Here is a 22,706-nt window from a genome sequence, read left to right as displayed (position 1 = left end):
CTCTCTCTCTGCCCCTCCCCTGCCTGCACTCCTCTGTCTCTCTCAAAATAAATAAAGAAAAAAAAGAAAAAAGAAAAAAAGTTAGAAGTCCATTGGGATCACTGGTGCTCAATAGATATTTCTACATTGACATCTTTTCTGAAAGGGAAAAACTGATTATGATTCAATGGAGCTTGCTCCCAACCCTCAACATGGCGGCAAGGAAGAGAGGAATCCCTTCATCATGGCTGCCCCAGCCGGCATGAAGTTTCCAGCTGGGCCAAGAGAGAAGACCCTTCTGTAGGAATGTGCATCTAGGCTATTAGCTTTCTGAGCTTGACACATACTGACCGCTGCTCACAGGTACCAGGGATATTCATCTTATGTCTCTGAGGAACCAGGAAGGTGAAGTCAGCAACGCTTACCATGTGATCTCGAAAGTCCCTCCGTGCATTCTGCAATGGCGAAATAGGAAAGGAAGTAGCCTCATGAAGACCAAAGAATAACTGGGGCGATAGAAGAAGTGTTTGGTTCTCAAAATTTTCGCTGCAGGCACGATTTCCTGGCCCTGATAAAGAAGCTCTGTGGAGAGCTGTGCATTCAAAACCTGCTAACTGGAGCGTACCACACCTGGAACCCGAACTGTCCTGCCTCTGTTGTTCTTAAGGAACATGGCGAGGGGAGGAAGCCATGAAGTATGGGACGCGAGAAGAGGAAGAGAGCCACAGTCTTCCAGGAATCTCCAAGCTGAGGCTGTGGCAGAGGAAAGGGGTCATGGAAGATGCCTCAGCATCACAGAACTCACCGCCCAATCGCTTCTCGGCCTTTTGGCTACGATCAAGTGTAGAAGTCACCGCCCAAGGGGAGGGAAGGCCGGGAGCGGGTCAAGGCACCTGCAGACACAGGCTTCGTGCTGCCCATTCCCAAAGACGAAAGCCCTCATTTGAATTAAACAGAAGGAGACACATAGGGCCTCAGAGAGTCTACACTTCAGACATCAGGAGGCCGGTGGCCTCCGGTCCCTACTGGCACAGCGAACACCCCACCCCAGCCTCACCAGTGGCCACGCAGCCGCGATGCAGGTGTGTGGGAGGAACGTTGCGAGAGGGCTATTTTGAGAGACTGGACGGTTTTGATGGCTAATAGGGTTCACTGAAGCTTAAAAGACAAGATCCATCTAGAAATGTTCACAGAAGGATGATTTCACCTGAGTTATTTAAAGCAATGTATCTTTTTAGACGTATCCGCTTATGAGGCCTCTCCCAGGCTTATGTAAGAGGGCAGCCTGAGATGCAGGGACCTCACGCTCACTCTGTACCCACGAGTGTGATCTGCCAGGGAACAGGGCGCAGATGAAAGATTCACGTGGTCATCACAGACACAGGTATATTTTAATCTTTGTTCCCTAAACCCCTTCTTGCTAATGACCTCGTGTCATACTTCGGCGAGAAAATAGAAAGAAACCACACATAGTCTTTCTCCTCATCCAGTCCCCACATCTAGCCCCGTGTTGACCACTGTGCCCACTCCGCCTTCTCTCCTGTCCCAACGGATCGACCGTACTCGGTCCCATCGATGGCCAGCCCTTCCCCTTCCACGTTTTCCAACATGGACCTCACGGCTCCCACCGGCCTCCAGGGCCACCACTCACCGCTCCTCTCTCCCAGCATGCCCCAAATCAACAGCGACCATATTGACCCGTCTATACCACAGCCCCCTCCAGACGCCATCACTGTGACCCCTGGCATCCCCAAATCCTGAAGGAGGCGCCCACTTCAACATCCCACTTGCTCTGGGCCCCTACGGGCCGGTCTCCCCCTCACCACGCCAAGGGCACTGCCCTGGTCCACACTGGCAGTGACCCCGTGTGGAAGAACCTACGGCTTCTCTGTAACACCATCTTCCCGTCTCGGACTCTTCTCCTGATAGCAGCAGCTTTTCTCTGCAACTGCTTTGCTGGCTTAGCTTCAACTGTGAAGCTCCTAAAAGAGGGGGAGACCCGGGGTTTCACCTGGTCTGCTTCTCTTCTCCAGCTACAGTCACTCGCCAGGTGGCCGCAGAGGCATCATCTGAATGCTAGGGACGCCCCACGCTGTACCTTCGCACATTCCCTTTCTCCCGAACCTCAGGTTGAAATCTCCACTTGCTCCCTAGATCCGCCCTCCCACTGCCCCCGGCCGCCCAGGCACCTCGTAATTCACGGGGCCACACATTTTCCATGGGGCCAACGTCTACCCCGAGAGGGTGGAAATGGGCTCTCGGGGAAGACGAAGATATTATACCGGCCCGCAGCCTTCCAAAGCACACCCTCCCCTGCAAAAGCTTATTTGTTAGCACTTAATGTCTCTTAATTAAATGTAAATCTAATCTAATCCTTCTCCTTAGGAGGGTGATAATGAAAATCAGGCCGAGAAACAGGGAGCTAGGTCAGGACAGAGCCCGTGAAGGCCCCACCCCTCTAAACTGGACTCTCCTCCAAAACCCCACCAATCCCTTGTGGCTCCAGCCAAAAACCCAGATTCTTCATTTTCCTTCCCTCCCTGCATATTCTAGAGCAGTCCACCTGACCCCCCTCCCCCCGAAACACACCACAAATCCTCCATTGGCTCCTCTCCCCCAAGACCACCTGAGCCCCAGCCACAGCCTGTCTGGCCCACGTTATGCCACGAGCTCCTAACTCGTGCTCCAACTCGGTTTCTGCCTACGCTGCAGACCAGTGTCATGAAAACACGGGTCAGTGATGCCACTTCTCGGTTTTAAACTGTCCGTCAACTTTCCATTTCAAAATAAATCCCTGCTGTAACGGTAAACCGGCCTTCTTCCTGCTCCTTCTGCCCGAGAGCTTTGTGGCACCTGCTCTCTCTGTCTGGAACATTCTCCCATCTACCTATCATTTAGAATGCTGCCTAACTGCCGCCCCCCGGGAGCCCTTCCCCGAGGAGCGGTTCTCTGGCAGGCGCCCCAGTCTGTCACAGCCACCCTTCAAATCCTCTGGGGGATCCTCATCACCACTGGATATTCCCCAATTTGCTCCTTTGTTTTGTTTTTTTTTTAATTTGAAATAAACATAAATCTTAGGTGTAGATGTACAGAAAAGTTGTAGAGAGTTCTGGTAGCCACTCCACACTCAGGCTCTTTGGTTGCCGTGGTACATTTGTCTCCGTCAGGCAACTAGCACTGCCTCATTGCTATTCACTAAACCCCACGACTTACTCGGATCTCACCAGTTTCCTCCTAATGTCCTTCTCCTGTTCCAGGATCTCATCTAGAAACCACATCATTTGTAGTCTTCATGTCCCCTCAGGCCCCTGTGGCTGTGACAGCTTCTTGGACTCTTCCCCACCTTTGATGATCTTGACAAGTTTTGAGAAGCCAGTCAGGCACTTTGCAGAAGGTCCCTCAATCTGGGTCCGTCTGAAGTTTTTCTCGTGGTTAGACTCTGGTTTATTAATTTGCTTGTCAGTTTGTTTCTTGTCTGTCCTTTCCCAAATACCCTGAACTCTGATAATTCAGACACCTGGGGCCCCTGGGGGCTGGGGTCCGCTCTGCCATGTACTTTCTGTGCCACACCTTTCCCACGCATGAACAACAATACATGCACATCTCACAAAGCACGCCACGGTGAGACAGCACGGTGAAATTCTCTCCCGTTACGTAGCAGCACGGAATTACACCTGCACCTGCGCCTGAGGACGTCACGCTGAGCTAAAGATGTTCCGATGGAGTTAAGACAAGAGCTCTGTCTTTTGTTTATTTGCAACATCTCTCCGTCTTCTATTTCCATGAGGACCAGGGTACTTGCGGAAAAGTCTTCATTCTCACAGACATCAACCTCTTCGCTATTTCCCTTAAGCTATGGTGTGTCGGCTGCAGGCCAGTTATTTGCTTTACAGCATCTTCTGAGATGCTCATTGTAAATAAACCCCTATTACCGCCACTCAGGAACGAGGAAGCAGAGACTCCGGATTTAATGGAATCGGCTGACATGACGTGGCTACTCTGTGAACCTAGAACCTGAGCCTTGGGCTGATGCCTCCAGCGCCCTTGTGGCCACCCACTGCCTCTTGGTTTCCCTCCTTGAGCAGCCGCCGCGTGGCTGAGGAGTTACAACATTTACTTGAACGTGATGTGCACCAAATGTCTCAGGTGTTCAAGACCCAGAGGAGGAACACTGCACGAGAGTCCAGTGAAGGGATGAAAGCACTGACGTCTGGAACAGAGAGATCTTAGCACGGACGTCTGGACCAGAGAGATCTCAGTGCTGACGTCTGGAAGAGAGATCTCAGCGCTGACGTCTGGAACAGAGAGATCTCAGCGCGGACGTCTCGACCAGAGAGATCTCAGCACTGACGTCTGACAAAGAGAGATCTCAGCATCTGGATGAGCGTGAGTGATGAGAGGGACATGACAGGGAGGACGTGGAGGAAGACTGGCCAAGCCAGACAGAGGGAACACAGGTGCGGACACAGCCAACGATGGCCACTGTCCGTGGAATGAACACTAAGGTCACCCCAAACAGTTTACGGAAAGTGTAATTTCTGCACATAGGTTGCCAATTAAAAAGTCTGGGGGCGCCTGGGGGGTGCTCAGTCGGTGGAGCTTCTGACTCTGATTTTCGCTCAGGTCATGATCTCACAGTTTCGTGAGTTCGAGTCCTACTGCCAGCGCAGAGCCTGTTCGGGATTCTCTCTCTTCCTCTCCAACTCGCACTGTCCCTGTCTCTCTCAAAATAAATAAATAAACTTTAAAAACAATAAAAAACAAAGAGTCTGGGAACTGGCAAACTCGGAAGCTTCACGCTATTTTCATGCTTTATTTGTTCCCTTTCGAGAATTTCCAGAAGGCTGGGCACACCTTTAGATCCCCCTTTATCCCCACATCCATCCAATAACAAGTTTACGTGCAGCTCTGGGGGTAAGAAAAAGACCTGTCCTTGGATAGCTCAACCCTGAAGCAGAAATTGGTTTTCAAGATGAAACCTAGAAATCCAAAGGGAATTACTTTAAAGAAACAAAGGCCCAAGAAAAGTGAAATTCAGCAATGAGGCAGAGCAGGATGTGTTTGTCTACAAGAGACGGCCCAATGCACGTAACAACCTCCTGATAGGACTTAAAGATGTTCTCTGCTAACCTGCAGGGCTCAGTGCACCAAACCACCATAAGCCTCCCACGGCATCCGGACACAATCACAAGTTTAAATAACCAAGTTGATAAATATTCTCTTTCTATGAGCAGCAGAATTAAAAAAAAAAAAAATTAACGAGAAAAGGAAGCTACACGACAACGTGGCACCTCATGTTTTTGGTTTTGGTTTTTTTTTTTGCCTTCCCTTCGTCACACTGATGCCACATGACCGTGGGTAAAAAGCTCTCTCCTGGACTCCCAGACCTCCCACCTCCCAGCCTCAGGCACACCTTCGCTCTGGGAGTCTGTGATCCTGACTCGTCCCTCACAGAACAAATCAGAAATCCCACCGAATAAAAATAATTCCCCTTAAGTCTAAGCTCAAGACTTTTGACTAGTCCCAAGGCAACCGCTGCAAAATCTGCCTTGAACTTCATCACTGGGGGTCCGGCCACGTCATCCTGCAGAGCTGGTCTTGCATGGAGCCGACCGGAGGCCATTCTGAAGCTACCAGATCCTTCTTCCTCTTTTCCATGCCCAGAACTCTGAAGCGTTCACAGCTCTGGAGGCCTCACTGGGCCCAACCCTGGACACAGACACTGCCACCTGTAGAAAGGACATGTTGTGCAGGGACCTCGGCACACAGATGTGGAAGACCACAGCTCCTCCACTAAAGGAACACTTCCACGCCCCGCCCCCCCACCCCGGGGACCCGATCACTCGCTGTCCAGGAAAGGTTTTAGGGTCTGACTCCCTCCCCCCCCCACCAAAGCTCTGTAAACTAAGCAGGAGCAGCAGGGCACCTGGGTGGCTCAGCTGGTTAAGTGTCTGACTTCGGCTCAGGTCATCATCTCACAGTTCATGGGTTCGAGCCCTGTGTCGGGCTCTGTGCTGACAGCTCAGAGGTGGAGCCTATTTTGGATTCTGTGTCTCCTTCACTCTGTGCCCCTCCCCTGCTCATACTCTGTGTCTCTCTCTCAAAAATAACAAACATTAATTTTTTTTTTAAATTAAATAGGAACAGCTACGAGGAGCATTTTCTTGTCAGAGCTGTACGGGCTGAGCAGGGAGACAGGTGCTACCCAGTGAGGACCCCACGGCTCGCAGCACAGAAAGCAAGCTCTCCTTTGGGGGCCTCAGTTGGCAGGGGTCTGGCTTCCTTGGAGTAGCCTTTGTCTGGGGTGGTAGAGAACTCAGGTTCAAGGCCTCCAACAGGCAAAAAGAGGTTGAAGCAGTCAGAGAACATGGGCTTCATTCACCCTGGGAAGACCACAATGTGAAAAGCACCACAGGGGCCACAGAGAACGATCTCCTGGAACCTCAGACGGGGCACAGAGCTGGGCCCCATCCCCCGGTCACGCTCAGTGCCAGGACCTAGACTCGGGGCCAAATTGGAGGCTGATACCCTCTCAGGCCAGCAGCCCTGGACGTGCACAGGACTTAAAATATAAAGTCATTCCAGTCCACCCAGGCAGGGTGGGGTCAGGATGCACTGAATCACAAAACTGCACCGCAGGACTGATGTCCACCCACTAACAGGGGTCACCAGCACCACAAAGCTCTATGTGGATAGCCCGGCGAGCTGCCGGAGCTCCTGCAAGGGCAGCTCCACGGACAGCGGAGAGAAAGAGGCCAGAGCCTCATGAGCCACCTGCTCTCCAGGCCCCCAAAGCTCGACCCCTAATGCAACAACAGTCCAGTAATAATAGTCATGGGCATGGGGAGGTCATTCCCTCCAGCATCAGTGAAGTGTTACTCTGCTGGGCACTTGGCATACATTAACATGAATCTTTCCAGAATGTTAGTATCCCATAGGTGGCCCATGGCGGGGGGGAGGGGACCACTCTCCCACAGCCACCCGACTCCCAAGGGTGTGCTGAAAACAAAGTATGACCCGCCGTAAAGCGGGCATGCTTCTCCGTCTACAAAGTGAGCCCTTCCTGTGACGCAACCTTAGCAATCTTAGAAAGCTCATCAGGCGATCGCTTTTCCGTCCTGACTCTGGACAGGTGACCATGATGAATCATATACAAAGAAGGGCTATACCACTTCTTCAGGTCCACCATTGAGGACATTTTCTATTAAGTAAGACAAAACAAAAACCACTCCTGCCCCGCCTCCAAGGATGGCATTAAGAAGTTCCCTCAGGATGCCTGGGTGGCTCAGTCCGTTAAGTGTCTGACTTCGGCTCAGGCCATGATCTCACAGTTCGTGGGTTCAAGCCCTGCATCAGGCTCTGTGCTGACAGCTCGGAGCCTGGAGCCTGCCTCAGATTCTGTGTCTCCCTCTCTCACCCCTCCCCATTTGGGCACATGCGCTCTCTCTCTCTCTCTCTCTCTCAAAAACAAATAAACATTTTTTAAAAAATTAGAAAAAAAAGAAATTCCCTTAGAAACTATAGTCAGGGGAAAGTGGGCCTCCTGTGGAGAAAGACTGTGCCTATCTGATCAGACCCCAAGGAGGCTGGAACTCACAGTGTCCCTCATTTGTCTGGGCTTGGCAAGGCTTGGGAGAGAATGGGCTGCTTTACAACGTGCCGGGTTCCCAGGGGTTCCCTCTGGCCCCTTCCACCCACAAAGATCCCCATCTCACTACACGATCACTTCGAGGTTACTTTTTCGGTGCTGTCTTGTTACGTATGGTTTCCTGTAACTGGAAAACCACCCCAAATCCATCTGATAGGCAGAATAGAAATAACAAGTGGGACATTTCCCTTGTCTCCCATTTTCCTCACCATTAGAAACTCACTTCGTGATGCACTGTATGTGAGGGACCTTAAGGTCCGAGAGAGAAAACCTGTTTGACGAATACCGCTCAGAAGAGCCGGGCCCCCATAAATGACACGCAGACCATGTTTACCCTCAGGGTATCTCATAAAAGAGGAGCACTCCATTCTCTTTAAACCAAGCTTAATTCTTAGGTTTAGTACCAAAAATAAACAAATCGATCCAATATTCAGCTAGACTCCTCCATTCAATGCCCAGATCATCCGCAGGTGAGTGGCGAATTAAAAATACCTTCCGCACAATAAACTGCAGCATCAGACGGGGATGAGATGGCCTTTTACTTTAGTCAAGCAATAACATTCCGTTTGAAGAATCAAATCAGATTTCTGACCCCTTCATCCCCCGGAGGGCGGGGAAAGCAGCCAGGAGGCCAGCTGCCACGTGGAAGGGACTGGGGGGGGGCGGGGGGGAGCGGTCCCAGGGAGAGAGCCCTGACTGCCACCTGTCAAATGCGACCACTGCAGTCAGGACCGAGATGAGGAAAATGCCCCGAAGAAACCCTAACTGGGAAGTATTTATGGCTTAGCTTCCATTAAAGGAGTACGGCCTGATGAAACACTCCCCGACCTTTTCACAACATACATCCCATCCCGCTGTAGCACAGCAGAGGAGCTCAATCTGACCATTTAGGACTTTCTAGCTCTTGCCGGAAACCTCAGGGTTTTGCCCCCCTGAGCACAGTGCATCAGGAGAGAAGATAGGCTGTCAAGAATCACAGAAAAGGAGAGATAGAGAGGCGCCCTCTAACCTACTCTCCCAGGCCTCTGAATCCCAAGCAGCCCCATGTTAGTGAGGCGAGGGCAACGCATCAGACAGACTGGGGGAGAGAGCTTTCCTGCTATGAAAAATAGATCGCGTGCTAAAAAAGCTGTCAAGGGCTAAAGAGCTGCCCAAACGTCCGGACAGCTCAAGCACTCTCCCCTGCTGGGGATGGTTAATATTTATATTCACAAATATTCACACTTAGCGCTGTCTGTCCCTCGTTCAGGCCCTGTGTATCCATGACATGGGAGTTGAGGGGCACCGGGTCTTAAGCAGGGAGAACAGCTCGGGCCATCTCTGATACAGCAACGTGGGAAGAGGCTTTCCGTCGAGGGCTTTTGTTTTGAGCCATTAGAAACCAGTGAACTGAAAAGACCAAGCTGTCAGTGTTCATTTTCTTCCTAAATCAACCAAACTGTAGACTAACACAAAATATTTCACTTTCCAATATAATTTGTATCTTCAATTTCCTTGCAGCTCTGGGAATTTGACAGGTACAGTATTAAGTAAAAACCCTCCTGTGAAGTCTTATTGGAAAGGTCAACATGAAACAGCAGACAGCAATCTCCCTGCTGTGTAGGGACGCCCGCACATAGGTACGAAGGTGGATCACCCTCGCCCATAAGTTCAGAACAACTCTCACTTAAGGAAATTCACGAGCTAACCGATCCCTAAGATAATAAGAAGTACCATTTTTCATTTTCATGAAAAACACAACTGAAATTATTTCTTGGTGGGTTTATTTCTTTCTGGAATGATTTCTTTGTGGACACAAATATAAAATGGGTAGCTGCACTGTATTCCTGGAAAAGGACTGCTACAAAAATGTGTCGTGTACTTTTATCGGTCGACTTTGTAAGAAAAAACATTTCCCATCGACATTCTTTCAGTTAGGCGGCTACTCTTTGTTGAGCACCTGCTATGTGCCAGGCAGGGTCACTGGGCGTGGACCAGCCATCATAGTGACAAGGAGGGATTTCTCCCAAGCAGCCTCAAAGATTCAAGCGCCAATGTGTAGAATTCCATGAGAAAAGAACAAGGGACACATAAAAGCATCTTGCATGAGCAAAAGTGTATGGAAGATGCCACAATCCTATTGACATTTTGATTCTATGCAGAAATTATACTAAATATTATTATCATATCTTGGGGCACCTGGGTGGCTCCGTTGGTTGAGTGTCCGACTCTTTTTTTTTTTTAATTTTTTTTTTCAACGTTTATTTATTTTGGGGACAGAGAGAGACAGAGCATGAACGGGGGAGGAGCAGAGAGAGAGGGAGACACAGAATCGGAAACAGGCTCCAGGCTCTGAGCCATCAGCCCAGAGCCCGACGCGGGGCTCGAACTCCCGGACCGCGAGATCGTGACCTGGCTGAAGTCGGACGCTTAACCGACTGCGCCACCCAGGCGCCCCGAGTGTCCGACTCTTGATTTCAGCTCAGGTCATGATCCCAGGGTTGTGGGATCGAGCCCAGTGTTGGGCTCAGTGCTAAGAGTGGAGCCTGCTTAAGATTCTCTCTCTCTCTCTCTCTCTCTCTCTCTCTGCTTCTCACCCTGCTCACATGCTCTCTCTCTCAAATTAAAAAAAAATTAATAAAAAGATGAAAAATATTATTATCATTTTTTTAATAAATCTGAAAATATATTACATATGTGATTTTTAAACAATTTAAGTGGTGGAATAATAATAAAATTATTAGTCAATTTTATTTCTGATCCCATGTCTAGAAAACAGCAGGAGTTTGGTAGTTAATGGTGTGATTCCATGTTCATTCTTCAAGATAATCTTATTTCAGGAACTGTATTTCATGGAGCTTCTGTATAGACAGAATCTACAATACCAGGCAGCAGGCTCCCTTAGTATCTGGACAGTCACCATGCTGGTTACAACCAATTCGCCAGCAGGAAGTCCACTCAGTTTCTTTCTGCAAGAGTCATTGAAGATTTTTTTCCAAAGGAAAAAATATTTAAAATGAAAATGTTTAATGTCAACCAAGAAAACCACTACTAAGAGAGAGACAGAAAGGGATGCCTGGGTGGTTCAGTCAAGCATCCGACTTCAGCTCAGGTCATAATCTTGTGGTTTGTGGGTTCTAGCCCTGCATCGGGCTCTGTGCTGACAGCTCGGAGCCTGGAGCCTGCTTCGGATTCTGTGTCTCCCTCTCTCTCTGCCCCTCCACCTCCTCTCTCTCTCTCTCTCTCTCTCTCTCTCTCTCTCTCTCTAATATAAGTAAACATTTAAAAAAAAACTAAAAAAAAAAGGGAGAGAGAGAGAGAAAGAAAAAACATAGCAGTAACTGAATACGAAAACATATCTGCAACACACATAAGGTTCTTATCCTGCAAGCAGAGAAGGCAAGTGAGGTAAGGACTAAACATTCAAAAACAACTGGTTGATATCCAAAATACATATAAAAACTCACATAACACAATTGCAAAAACAAAACCGGTTAAAAAATGGGCATTTTTCCAGAGAGACATTTTCCCAAAGAAGACAGACAGATGGTCAACAAGCCTATGAAAAGATGCTCAACATCACTCATCATCAGGGACGTGCAAATCAAACTACAGTAAAATATCACCTCGCACCTGTTAAAATGGAAATTATCAACACTATAAGAGATAAATATTGGTGAGTTTGTGGAGAAAAGGAAACCCTTGTGTATGATACTGGGAATGTAAACTGGTGTAGTCACTGTGGAAAACAGTATGGAGATTCTTCCAAAAAAAAAAAAAAAATTGAACTAGCACATAACGGACCAAGTCTCCTTCCAGGGAGATTTCCAAAGGAAACTCAAACACTATCTTGAAAAGATATCTGCACTCCCACGTTCACTGCACCATTATTTACAAAGACCAAAACACAGAAACAACCTATGTGTCCATAGATGGATAAATGGATGAAGAACATGGGATACAGATAGAGATAATGGAGAATCATTCAGCCACAAAAGGATGAAATCTCACCATTTGTGACAACATGGGTGGGCCCTGAGGGCATTATGCTAAGTGAAATATGTTAGACAAAGAAAAGACAAACACTGGTGTAATCTCACTTATATGTGGAATCCTATTTATTTATAATTTATAATTTTATACTTATGTATAATGTTTTATAAAAGACACATACACAAACTCCCCCAGAAGAGACACTTGCTAATATTCTCTACACATGTCCTACAGGCCAGCCATTAGGAGGGGCGGGATGGATCTAAATTCATGTCAGAAGGACTGGACTCTCTACACCCTTCTTGCTCCCATGGCCATGTGAGCCTGGACCACGCCCACAGAGATTTGCCATAAAGCTGGAGCACCTGCCAGGGCATCTTGGAGAAACATGCCTCCAATTCACAGGCACCACCTGAATACATGAAAGGTCAGCCCTGGCATCCTCAGAGGATGGCCCCTAGGGTTCATTCTAAGGGATGCTGTCTTTGCTGGGGTCATGCAACAGGAAAAGGTGGCGAAGAAATGTGCAAATAAAGAGAAGAGGGTCACTGCAATCAATCACATATATTACTATTAATTACTTGACATCACAGAGATTCAGTTTTTTCCATCTATAAAATGGGGTTTTTAACATTTTGAGTTGAGTGATTCTTTAAAGGGGGCTATCCTGTACATGGAAGGACGTTTAGCAGTATCCCAGGAGTCTAGATGTCAGCAGCCTTCATTTCCCGAGCCGCGACAACAAAAATGTGCCTGGACACTGCCATGTCCCCTGGGCGGGGCCAAATCCCCCGTGGCTGAGAACCACGGAAAAGGTGCCAAAGACCATGTTGGCATCTCACCAGGCATTCAATCCACATCGGCTGCCGCCTCCCTCCCATTCTAGACTTGAAATAAAAGCGTAACAGCACAGGGTCTTACACTGCACATGATTTTTTCGAAGTCCCGGTAGCACTGGAGGTGAACATTTAGGACAAAGGGATCTGGATGGTGACCTTAATAAAACGTATTTCCTCCATTTTGTCATGCGCATTGCAAGAAATTTCATGTATCAAACAGAGAGTGTGCTTGGCATCATTTCTCGTGAAGTGAAGTACCTCCTCCAGGATTAAGTGCCAGCAGACGGCCTCATCAACGCCAGCCACGAGCTCACAGCAAGGTGTGCAGTGTCTCTGAGAATTCTTCAGCAGACTTTGCCCTTTCAAAACTTTCCTCTGAAACGAGCTTCCCTCAATAAGAGTCCCGGCTAAGGGCTCTTCATCACTGCCATGCCTTTGAAGAGTAGCTTGAGTTCTCATCTCTGAATTAAATAAAGAGGCAATTTGAATAAAACCCAAGTGTATAAAAGATCTGCGTTATGTGTGATAAATTGGTTATACAGAACGAGGTAAAATCTGGAATTATTTGTTTTCAGGCCAAGCTTAATTATTAAGCACAGAGCAAAAGCACGCATACCGTTGGATAACTATATGGAAAGTACTAAAATAATTTATGAAAATGCCATAAAGGATACATGGAACTGCAAACTGGTGGCAAAGTACCACATGGGTGGGGGTCTAAGTCCTGCTCAGAGATCCAAGGTGCCCTTACTAGATCTGAAGCAACATCCGTCTTGAAATCCCAGGGCTTCACGGTGGCCAGCCGAGCCCCAGAGAAACATCTCCCGTGTTTCCCCAGGAGACCAGCCAGAACCGTGCTCAGGGATAGCCCCGGTTGGCCCAACCAAGGAGGCAGGCCTGTGCCTTCACCGTCTACAAACTGGGGTCTGAGCAGCAAGACATCTCAGGTGAGGCCAATTTCCTTGGAGAAGCACACAAGTTCAAAGACCGATATTATTAAGTGTGAGAGCTGGGTGAAACGTGGGCATGCTGAGCTCCGGGGAAATTTTCATTCCAGAATGTTTTCATTACACTGACGTTGAATTCCTCTTTCTTCCACCGAAAAACAATACTTATTTATTTATTTATTTATTTTTCCTGTGGTCTTCAGCAAGTTGTGTGGTGACAGTGTTTCTGTCAACGGCCTGAAACTGTATACAGTTTCAAAGGGAAAAAGGATTCTGAGGTGTGCTTAAAATCTTCAAGCCGTTGGATATGCAAAGCCTCGGTAGGAAACTGGTAAATTTAAAAAATAAATTAAATTAAAAGTAACAGCATCAACTAAAACCTCAGGCTTCAAAGGAAGTAAAAAGATGTTGAGGAGAAATAATCCAAGAGTCTCCGGAGCCCCAAATGCTTTATAGCCATGCTTTCAACTTGCACAAAGATTTCAGCTGCGTGTCCTTTCACGGGAGAGGTGTTTCCTGAGCAGGAGATTGAGCAGGAAAACACAGTCCTTCCAGACTGGGCCGTTTTCAGCTATCGCTGTTGTCAGGGCCCCTGAGGCAGATCCCCAGTGAGTGGGGACCCCCTACCTCGCTTTCTCTCACCCTAAGGCAAGTGGCACATTTCCTCTGCTCTGAGCCCAGGGCACAGTGTGGACAAGGACAAAAATTCTTCCACAGCAATGAAACCAAATGGCGCTGTACCTGCAAACAGCCTACCCTGCAAATTTGCTTTCTGAGCATTATCATGATTTATCCTTAAGAAGCCTGGCATCTCAAAGGTAGACTACCTTTCTAAGGCTTAAGGCCCTTTCTTGTCCTGACTATACGCCAGATTAATTTTGGCAGAAACATCCATGAGCTTGCCATCTTGGACTCTGATACATCTGATGGATACTACTTATGAGTGGGGAAATGTGCTGCGTTTAAAAGGAGAGAAATGGCTACGTTATAAAAATGTGCATGGGAAATTTACCCCACGAAGGAGCCACACACGCAAGTATGCGTGTGTGAATATGTGATGTGCACAATCAGGGTGGTGGAAACATACTACATTGTATTCATGCATTGAGGCTAACAAATCCCGGTCAAAAGATGCCTGAATCATGGAGGAGAGAAGAAGGCGTAGAAGAGGCCACACAGAAATGCACTAACACCGTAGGCCCAAGAAAGGTGGTCAAAAACAGATGGTAAAAACATCGGCCTGGACTGTTCTGGGACAGTCTCCACGTGGCCATGATCGAAACTAGGGCTTTGACGCAGGAAGGAAGTAGCAATAATGATCTCACAAATTCTGAGATGAGATACAATTTCAGGGTTGCGGGGCGCCTGGGTGGCTCAGTCGGTTAAGCGACCGACCTCGGCTCGGGTCATGATCTCACGGTTTGTGAGTTCGAGCCCCGCGTCGGGCTCTGTGCTGACAGCTCGGAGCCTGGAGCCTGCTTCTGATTCTATGTCTCCCTCTCTCTGCACCTCCCCTGCTCGTGTTCTGTCTCTCTCTGACTCTCAAAAAAATCAATAAATGTTAATAATTTTTTTTTTTTTAAATTTCAGGGTTGCTAAGGACAAATATTAGATTAAATGGATTCCAGATATAGTAAAACCAGACCATCACTTCTGACTGATGGTCTTCAATGTTTAAACGGTCGACAACTAGACAATGCTCTATTTGGCAAGTTAGCAAAACCCACTCATTTGACAAGCTAGTCTTTCAGACAGGTCCAATTATGACCAGGCTCTGTTACAGCCAGTAGATTCCAACTGGCAATATCCTAAGCATTTCAAAATTGAAATGACCATCTCTTCCCTTTTCTGTGAGCAGAATTTTGACTTCCCAACCAATTCCTTAACTGTGATGTTCTCTTGTTTGATATGTCATTTAAGGATCTGTAACATATATCATCAGTCTCCGCTGACAAATTGGCAAGGAACTTTTTTATCATCCAGCGAGAATTTTGCAAACCATTATTTTTGCTTTGTCTTCCAGGTAGCTTCAAGTTGCTCGGCTTCTAGAGAGCTTCATGTTTTCTCTGTGGTTTTACATGTTCTATTTTATATTTGGGGCCTACGAATCGCTACTTGCAAAACAGACCAAGTCCTGTCTGAAAGTGAGTAGGATATAAACCACAAGTCATAAATATAATCTCCTTTTGGCCCCAGCTTAGAGCAAGAAGCACAAGACACAGAAACTGTGCTAATCTACAGGAATGTTTCAAAACGATGGATAATCGCTGTTGCAAGGTAGGAGTATTCTGAGGAAGTAAACATGTTGGTTTTATTCCTTTTTCATCTTGAGAGAGGGACACAAACAACAAGGCCTAGTGAGAATCCGAACCAGGGTAGTTGAATTTGTTTTTCGTTCTGCTGTCAAGACTGAATGGTTGACAAACGTAGAAAGGGTTTTGTACCATGTTCTGCACTCAGTATGAGTTAGAAAGTCTAATTCTAAAAATCTACTGCTCTTTTTCTCACCCAGTATAGTGTAGAAGTGTCTTTCTCAAGTGACATTATGGCGGTTAATAACAGACGCTTTCTTCAAGGTGAAAAAGAGATTCGGTGAAAGCAGCGAGTAGACTCAATGCCTACTGGATCACTCCTACGCCTTAAAATTCGAGTCAGGGATTTTTAGCGTACAAACACCCTCTATGACAAATCCAAGTCCTAAGACTAGAAGAAAGGCACGGAAGCTCAACCAAGTGGTCACGTTTCCGCTAGCAACCAAGGAGAACTCTTCAAGAGTCGCAGCGTGAGTCCTCAACATTAGACTACGCTGCCCACCCTGCGAAGCTTAACTCTGAAAAAGCTGGCTAATGTGAGTTCAAGGATGGATACCAGCACTTCGAGACTCAGGTGAAGGTCTCTGCTTCCAACATAGTCTCAGATCTTACACGGAGACTTAGCCTTTGCCTCCCTCCGGGAGGATTTTAAAGCACTTCTGGGTAACAGGCAAGCACATTTCTACTCTCTGAACTGTGCTTGTCTTAAATGTCACCTTGCCATCTGGCACTGTCTGATCCTACAGAGGAGCTCTAACGTCAGGCCACCACCAGTCGGTTGCTATCCACAACACGGCGACCGAGCAACTCCTGTCCTTGGGACATTCATTGTGCCTTCTAACTTTGATTCTTGGTTTTGGAGTTGTTGCACCAGAACTGACGGGTGCCATCTTTAATTACATTTAAGAAGCCCCAGGTGTTGAGATGGTGCCTTTTGCAGATGCAAAGCTGAACAAGCACACAAATGTTTAGGAGACCGCAGGGGTTGAGTTTGTCCATTTCTAAGCTGGGGATGGTAAAACCGCGTGTCCAGCTGTACCATTAATATTTTAATACGGACTCCTGAAAGCTTCTGGGCATCACTGCTCATCCTGTGGAGGCAAGGAAGCCTCTGATACATGCCAAGCAGAGGAAGAGCAGGGAAGTCTCGCAACACAGAAGGTATCGAGCTATTAAGTTACAGATTTTTTAAGAAGGCAGATAACGGCATAGAAACAATGCTATGTGGCATCTACGTAACTTCTGTAGGAAATGATCTTACTGCACTATTAATGACCTTTTATTCTTCTAGAAGTTTACAACAGGACTCCAGTAGTAAATGATATCCTCCTTAACAGCATACACTTTTCATGGCGACAAAAGCTGAGTAAGAATGTTTTGACTTCCAGGGGGCGCCTGGGTGGCGCAGTCGGTTGAGCGTCCGACTTCAGCTCAGGTCACGATCTCGCGGTCCGGGAGTTCGAGCCCCGCGTCAGGCTCTGGGCTGATGGCTCAGAGCCTGGAGCCAGTTTCCGATTCTGTGTCTCCCTCTCTCTCTGCGCCTCCCCCGTTCATGCTCTGTCTCTCTCTGTCCCAAAAATAAATAAACGTTGAAAAAAAAAAAAAAAAGAATGTTTTGACTTCCAGGCTTAACATTCACTTAGATACGTAGGAAATCTTGCAGGAAAGTCCCACTCAAAGGACACCAGGGTTAAAAACAACAACACTCTCTTTGAAAGACAGGAAACATACTCAGGGTAGCGGGGTGGTTTAGAGGGTGTGCTCGGGATTTAAATACCGGCCCCATCAATTCCCAGCTGTGCGTCTTTTGGCAAGTTACCCAAGCTTTATGCTTCGATTTCCGCATCTGTAAAATGGGCATAAAAACCCAGCCGTCTCAGAGCGCTGCTGTGGGTTTTACAGCCATGAGTACCGCGTGTCCCCACAGCGGCGCCTGGCATGTAGAAAGCAGCCAAATACTCATCTTGAGTCTTAGGGGGCAAACACGGAACACATCACAAAGAAGGACTGCATTCAATAAGAAAATGAAATAAACGCTTCATTCTGAAGCTGGCATTTAAACCCAAAGTTAGAGAAAACTGCAGGGTCACTAAAGCAGATGTCTTGAGATAAAAGTTTTAAGTTTTAGCGAGTTGGTGGCACAGAAGTAATACCTTTCCTTCCAAAACCCAATTGATTCAGCTTCTAAAAACTGACACTGTTTACTCAACAGAGGGGGCAGCATTTGGGGTGGTGGGAAGATTCCAGAATGAAGATTACGATCATTGCTGCCCAAACTTTGACCGAAACGCCTCCATTGTGGCTTACGCCTCTCTGTACGTGTTGGCTTCGGAATGTGCTCCTGGGGAAGGCGGCAGTGTGAGAGGGACCTGGATGGATTTGAGCCTCTCACAGCCCGAATCTCCGCAAATCAAGGAGATTTTACTTGGTACCAACACTCCTCCGTGAACGTGTCCATATACACACGTCCGTGCCCATACACACGTGTATACTTACACACACACAAACGCTGCTCATCCTTGGAAAGCGCTGCCAGAGGAAACGCTGCCGGCTGGATGGCCTGGTGTCACAGTGCTAGGATTTTAGATTAGACCATCCTGTACGACATTTGATGTGCAACATGAGTCAGACCATAGGGATTTTATACTCAGTGTGTCCGCTGTCGAGATGTCCTTTGGGGCTACAGCCTATGTGCACCCTGAACAAGATAAAAGGATGGGCTCCCCCCTCTAGACTTTAATTCTTTTTTTAAAATTTATTATTTATTTTGAGAGAGAGAAAGAGAGAGAGGGAAAGGGTTAGAGAGAGAGAATCCCAAGTAGGCTCCGTGCCATCCGCTCAAGAGCCTGATGCGGGGCTTGAACTCATGAAGCGTGAGATCATGACCTGAGCCGAGATCAAGAGTTGGACGCTTAATCGACTGAGCCACCCAGGTGCCCCCAGACTTTAATTCTCTTATCACCTACACAAGACTTTATGCCCCAAAGTGTCCATCACATCCCTTGCTATGAGGACACAGCACCCTATGGCTTCTCCCTCACAGATATTCCTTGCCCCCCAAACAAGACTCTCCTCCTATGGCGAGATGCAAAGTGTTGGGTCTGAGATGCCACCACACACCTGCATCTCTGTCATGAGGCTGGGCCCCGTGGAGGTGCCCTAGTGAGTAAGGACACAGGGACAAGGCTAGACTGATGTACAGGGAGCATGTGATTCCAGAGGCCACAGGTCAAGCCACCTTCTCACTGTAGAAATAACAGAACATGTCGGGAGAAGCTGGACAGAATATCCAGAGAAGGAAACCCTAAACAAGTGCCCCTCACTCGGAACCAAAGACCACGTGGCTTTCACCCGCATGTGGCTCTGGGGTAATGCTCCCAGACTTCAGGGCTGGCAGCAGGAGGCAGACGGCGGAGTGGTGGGAAGAGGGAACAATGCAATCTTCATGCTAAAACTGAAAACAGACTCTCACTCATCATAGAGTAGCATAAATCAATACAGTGTGGCCACACCTTCCTTGACAGTTTCCCCCGTGGGACCCCCGGGATCAGAGGCACCGAATCAAACAATTTTGGGGCATGAGTCATATCTGACCTTTGAGGGGGCAGTGCCCCCTCCCCTGCCCTGGGTGTAGAATGCCTAGGCTGGGTGCCAGGCCACGGCCACTCTGTAGGAGAGACGCAGGTCAGGTTCACGTGTGGGGTCACAAGGTGGAGAGCAGAGTCCGCACCCACCACCTCCCGCACTCTGCGCAGGGCCCTGCCTGTGGTTCTGTTCAGCAAGAGACCCAGGTCTACGGTTTTTTCAATGACATGGCAAGCCATTGTTTGTTGCATCAGGGAAAAGGCAAATCAAAACCACGATGAGACACACAACACATCTATCACAAGGGCTAAAACGAGGACAGCAAATGCTGGCAAGGATGCAGAAACACTGGATCGTTCTTACATCGCTTGTGAGAACGTAAAATGGTACAGCTATCGCCTGGCAGCTTCTATAAAATTAAACATGTAGTTACCATATAACCCAGCGTACCTCCCCCGGGGCATTTATGCCCGAGAAATGAACTTATGTTCACACACAAATCTGTACATGAATGTGCATAGCAGCCTTATCCATAGTAGCCCCAAACTGGCAAGCACCCAGACGTCCTTTGTCAGATGAATGGTTAAACCATCTGTGGTCCATCCATACCCTGCAAGGCCACCAGACAAAGAAAAGGAAGAAACTATCGATATGCCCAACAGCCTATGTGAATCTCCAGGGAATTAAGCAGAGTGAAAAAAGTCCATCCTAGAAATGTTACATTCGGTAGAATTCCACTTATGTATCACATTGGAAATGCCAAAATTTTAGAAGTGGAGAAAATAGGAGTGGCTGCCCGGGTTTAGGGAGGGGGGAGGTGGAGGGGCGAGAAGGATGTGTTATCGATGGGCAACAAGAGGGACCCTTGTGCTGGTGGATTCAAGAACAGGCGCGGAGGACACACGCGAGTACAATGGGAATAGCGGTGTAACACTGGGGAATCATATCCATGCCGACTCCCTGGGAGCAGAATCGTGCGATAGTCTTGGAAAACGTTATCATCGAGGGAACCTGGCTTTGTAAAGTATACACAAGATCTCTCTGTATTTCTTTTTACAACCGCACTGCCTATGAATCTATAACTATCTCCATAAAAAATGCAATAAGAAATAAGGGGGGGAAAAAAAAGAGGTCGGGGGAATTTCTTCCAGAAATCACATGTGATTGAGAACCCAATGATCATTGCTGGTGCTTACAGGAAGTAGAGAACACAAGAGCTGGAACGTTAACCAACAGCCTTCACAGCGAAATGATAAACCGGGCACAGGATTAATATTTAATAAGTATGAAGAAAATGCTCACTCTTTAAAGCTGAAATGAGAAAATGCAAAGACCTTTCAAAAACCTCGACAGGGTGAGAAACACTTGGGCTAATAAACACACGTGATTAAAATACGACGGCAAATGGATGGCAAGAGATAGACAAAGGTCGCCTCTGATGAAGGCTAAGGAGGGGTTAGGGCTCAACTCCCTCTTTCCCCAGGGGGAAAAAGCCCCGCATCGGCACAAGGAAATCACCCCATCTCCAGGTCCGTTTCTCCAAATAATTGTCTGCACCGCAGAATGGGGAGGATGTGTTCTTTGTAGGAGAGCCCCCATGGTATCCAGGCAACACCACTGTGCCCACCAGATGTGAATTAGGCACCTTGTAAAAGGTGAGAGCTTTCCTCCCGGTACTTACTTATTCTGCATCATGTTCATTATCACCCAGTCGAAAGGGTAGACGTTCTTCCCAATGAGGTTCTTAAACATGATGAATGTTTCCATCAGGAAATCCTGAAATAAAAAACAGAACACTGAAACAGCCCACCAAGAGAAAGGAGAAAACCAATCCCCCCTTGAATAATTACAGTATAAATGACTTCATTTTTTTTTTTTTTTGGCTGAACGAAAACAATCTAAAAAGTAATGAAGATGTATTTCACAGGAGCTGTGCCTGATTTCTACTTTTCTGTTTGCCTGAGCACCTCCTGTCTGCGATCACGTTTTCAGGGATGTATTCAGAAACGGCACGCGGGCACATCTAATGGTCATAAGGAGTAGATTTTCAGGTTACCCATATGCATTCTTTCTGCTTGTAGGGAAACAGATATTTTGCAAGCATCACATGCGGGTTGTAGCTATTTGTTCTGTTTACTCTAAATCCATTTTTCATTACGAACAGGGCCCATCAGGTGGAATACGGGGTATTAATATCCATTCCTTTTTTTTAGTGTAACTTAACAAGGAAAAGGCTCGGGCGGGAACTCCCGACCACCTGCACCTGTTCAGCTTGCCATGACCCTCTGAGCATCTACGCGGTCGCGTGGTCACTTTCATCTGGCAGCTACGACCCCACATGCTACTCAGCGATTCTTGTGCTGTCTTGGGCACGATTCTTTGCTCTTTGCGGGGCATGCCCTGCCCTGCTACCCTGCTTCCACGCTAAGACTGCTCCTGGCATCAGGAAGGGACACCCCTTTTCCTGGGGGCTCCGGCCTGTGCCTGTGAGAAGTAGGAGAATTTCATGAGCCTGACAGCTTGGCACTTGTTCTGAACTGCCTGGAACAAAACTAGCATTTATCCTCAAAAGCACACGGCCCCAGGAGTCTGCATGCTCCCTCAAGGTCCGGGGTGGGCAGGGGAAAAGCAACAGAGCCTTCTCTTAGAAAAATGAGGTCGTGGTCAGAGATTGCCCAGTGAGTGGCTGTGTGTCATTTATTTAATCTACGGAACCATAAGGAGGTGCAACGGCCGTGAGGACTCAGGCGACGAACGGAAGGACGTTAAACGGCCAGGAACGCGACTCTTAGCAAAGTTCGAAACAGGCGGTTCTCGCCAATAGGTACAAGCTCAATTTGACAGAATCAATAAGCTGATGCGCAAAGTTAAATACTTTCACGGCAACCTTAACGGCAATGTCGGGCTCTGGTAAGTCGTGCCTGCGGTGGGCCCCCCACTATGACTGAGACCTCAGGGAGCAACTGTGATCCCTTCCCCCTTTTTACAACAGGGGCCCCCAGTCGAAGAGAGGTTCGGGACGTAGCCAAAGTCAAGAGAGAAGAGGCATCCCGACGTCCTCCAGACCCTGCTCACACGAGCTCGGACCACCAGGGGTGCTCCGGGCAACTCAGACACAACGCACAGCACCTCTCCCCCGGTCGATGACCGCCATGCAGAGCTCACCACTTAAGTTTCCCCGCTTTGCCAAGACTTTCACATTTTAATGACCAGGTTGCACATTTGGCCGGCTGGGTGCCATAATTTAGCCACATCTCTATTTGCATAAAATTGCTGGCTTTCTTGCTGATCACTCCTCAAAGCCTGATAATTGAGATACAGGGTCTGGGTTTTATTATTCTGGAAGAGGAGCATATTTTCCCAACTCCCTGATTTTTTTTTTCGAGGAAACACAGCCCCATACTTCATTAGTATGGCTCAGCTG

The 22,706-nt window shown here is 47.8% G+C and overlaps 1 protein-coding gene across 3 annotated transcripts in view; it reads right to left on the bottom strand.

Moving 5' to 3' along the window:
* The window catches only part of DOCK1 (dedicator of cytokinesis 1), a 531,871-nt gene that overhangs the window by 170,456 nt on the left and 338,709 nt on the right, over nucleotides 1-22,706 (bottom strand). For all 3 annotated transcript variants that reach the window (XM_047826036.1, XM_047826038.1, XM_047826037.1), the window contains one exon: nucleotides 20,964-21,058. In XM_047826036.1, the coding sequence (XP_047681992.1) occupies nucleotides 20,964-21,058 (95 nt within the window). The remainder of the gene's footprint in view (nucleotides 1-20,963; nucleotides 21,059-22,706) is intronic.

Source organism: Prionailurus viverrinus, chromosome D2 (genome assembly GCF_022837055.1).
Source record: "Prionailurus viverrinus isolate Anna chromosome D2, UM_Priviv_1.0, whole genome shotgun sequence".
In the NCBI taxonomy this organism is placed as follows: domain Eukaryota; kingdom Metazoa; phylum Chordata; class Mammalia; order Carnivora; family Felidae; genus Prionailurus; species Prionailurus viverrinus.
This window is presented reverse-complemented; position numbering and strand designations above follow the sequence as displayed.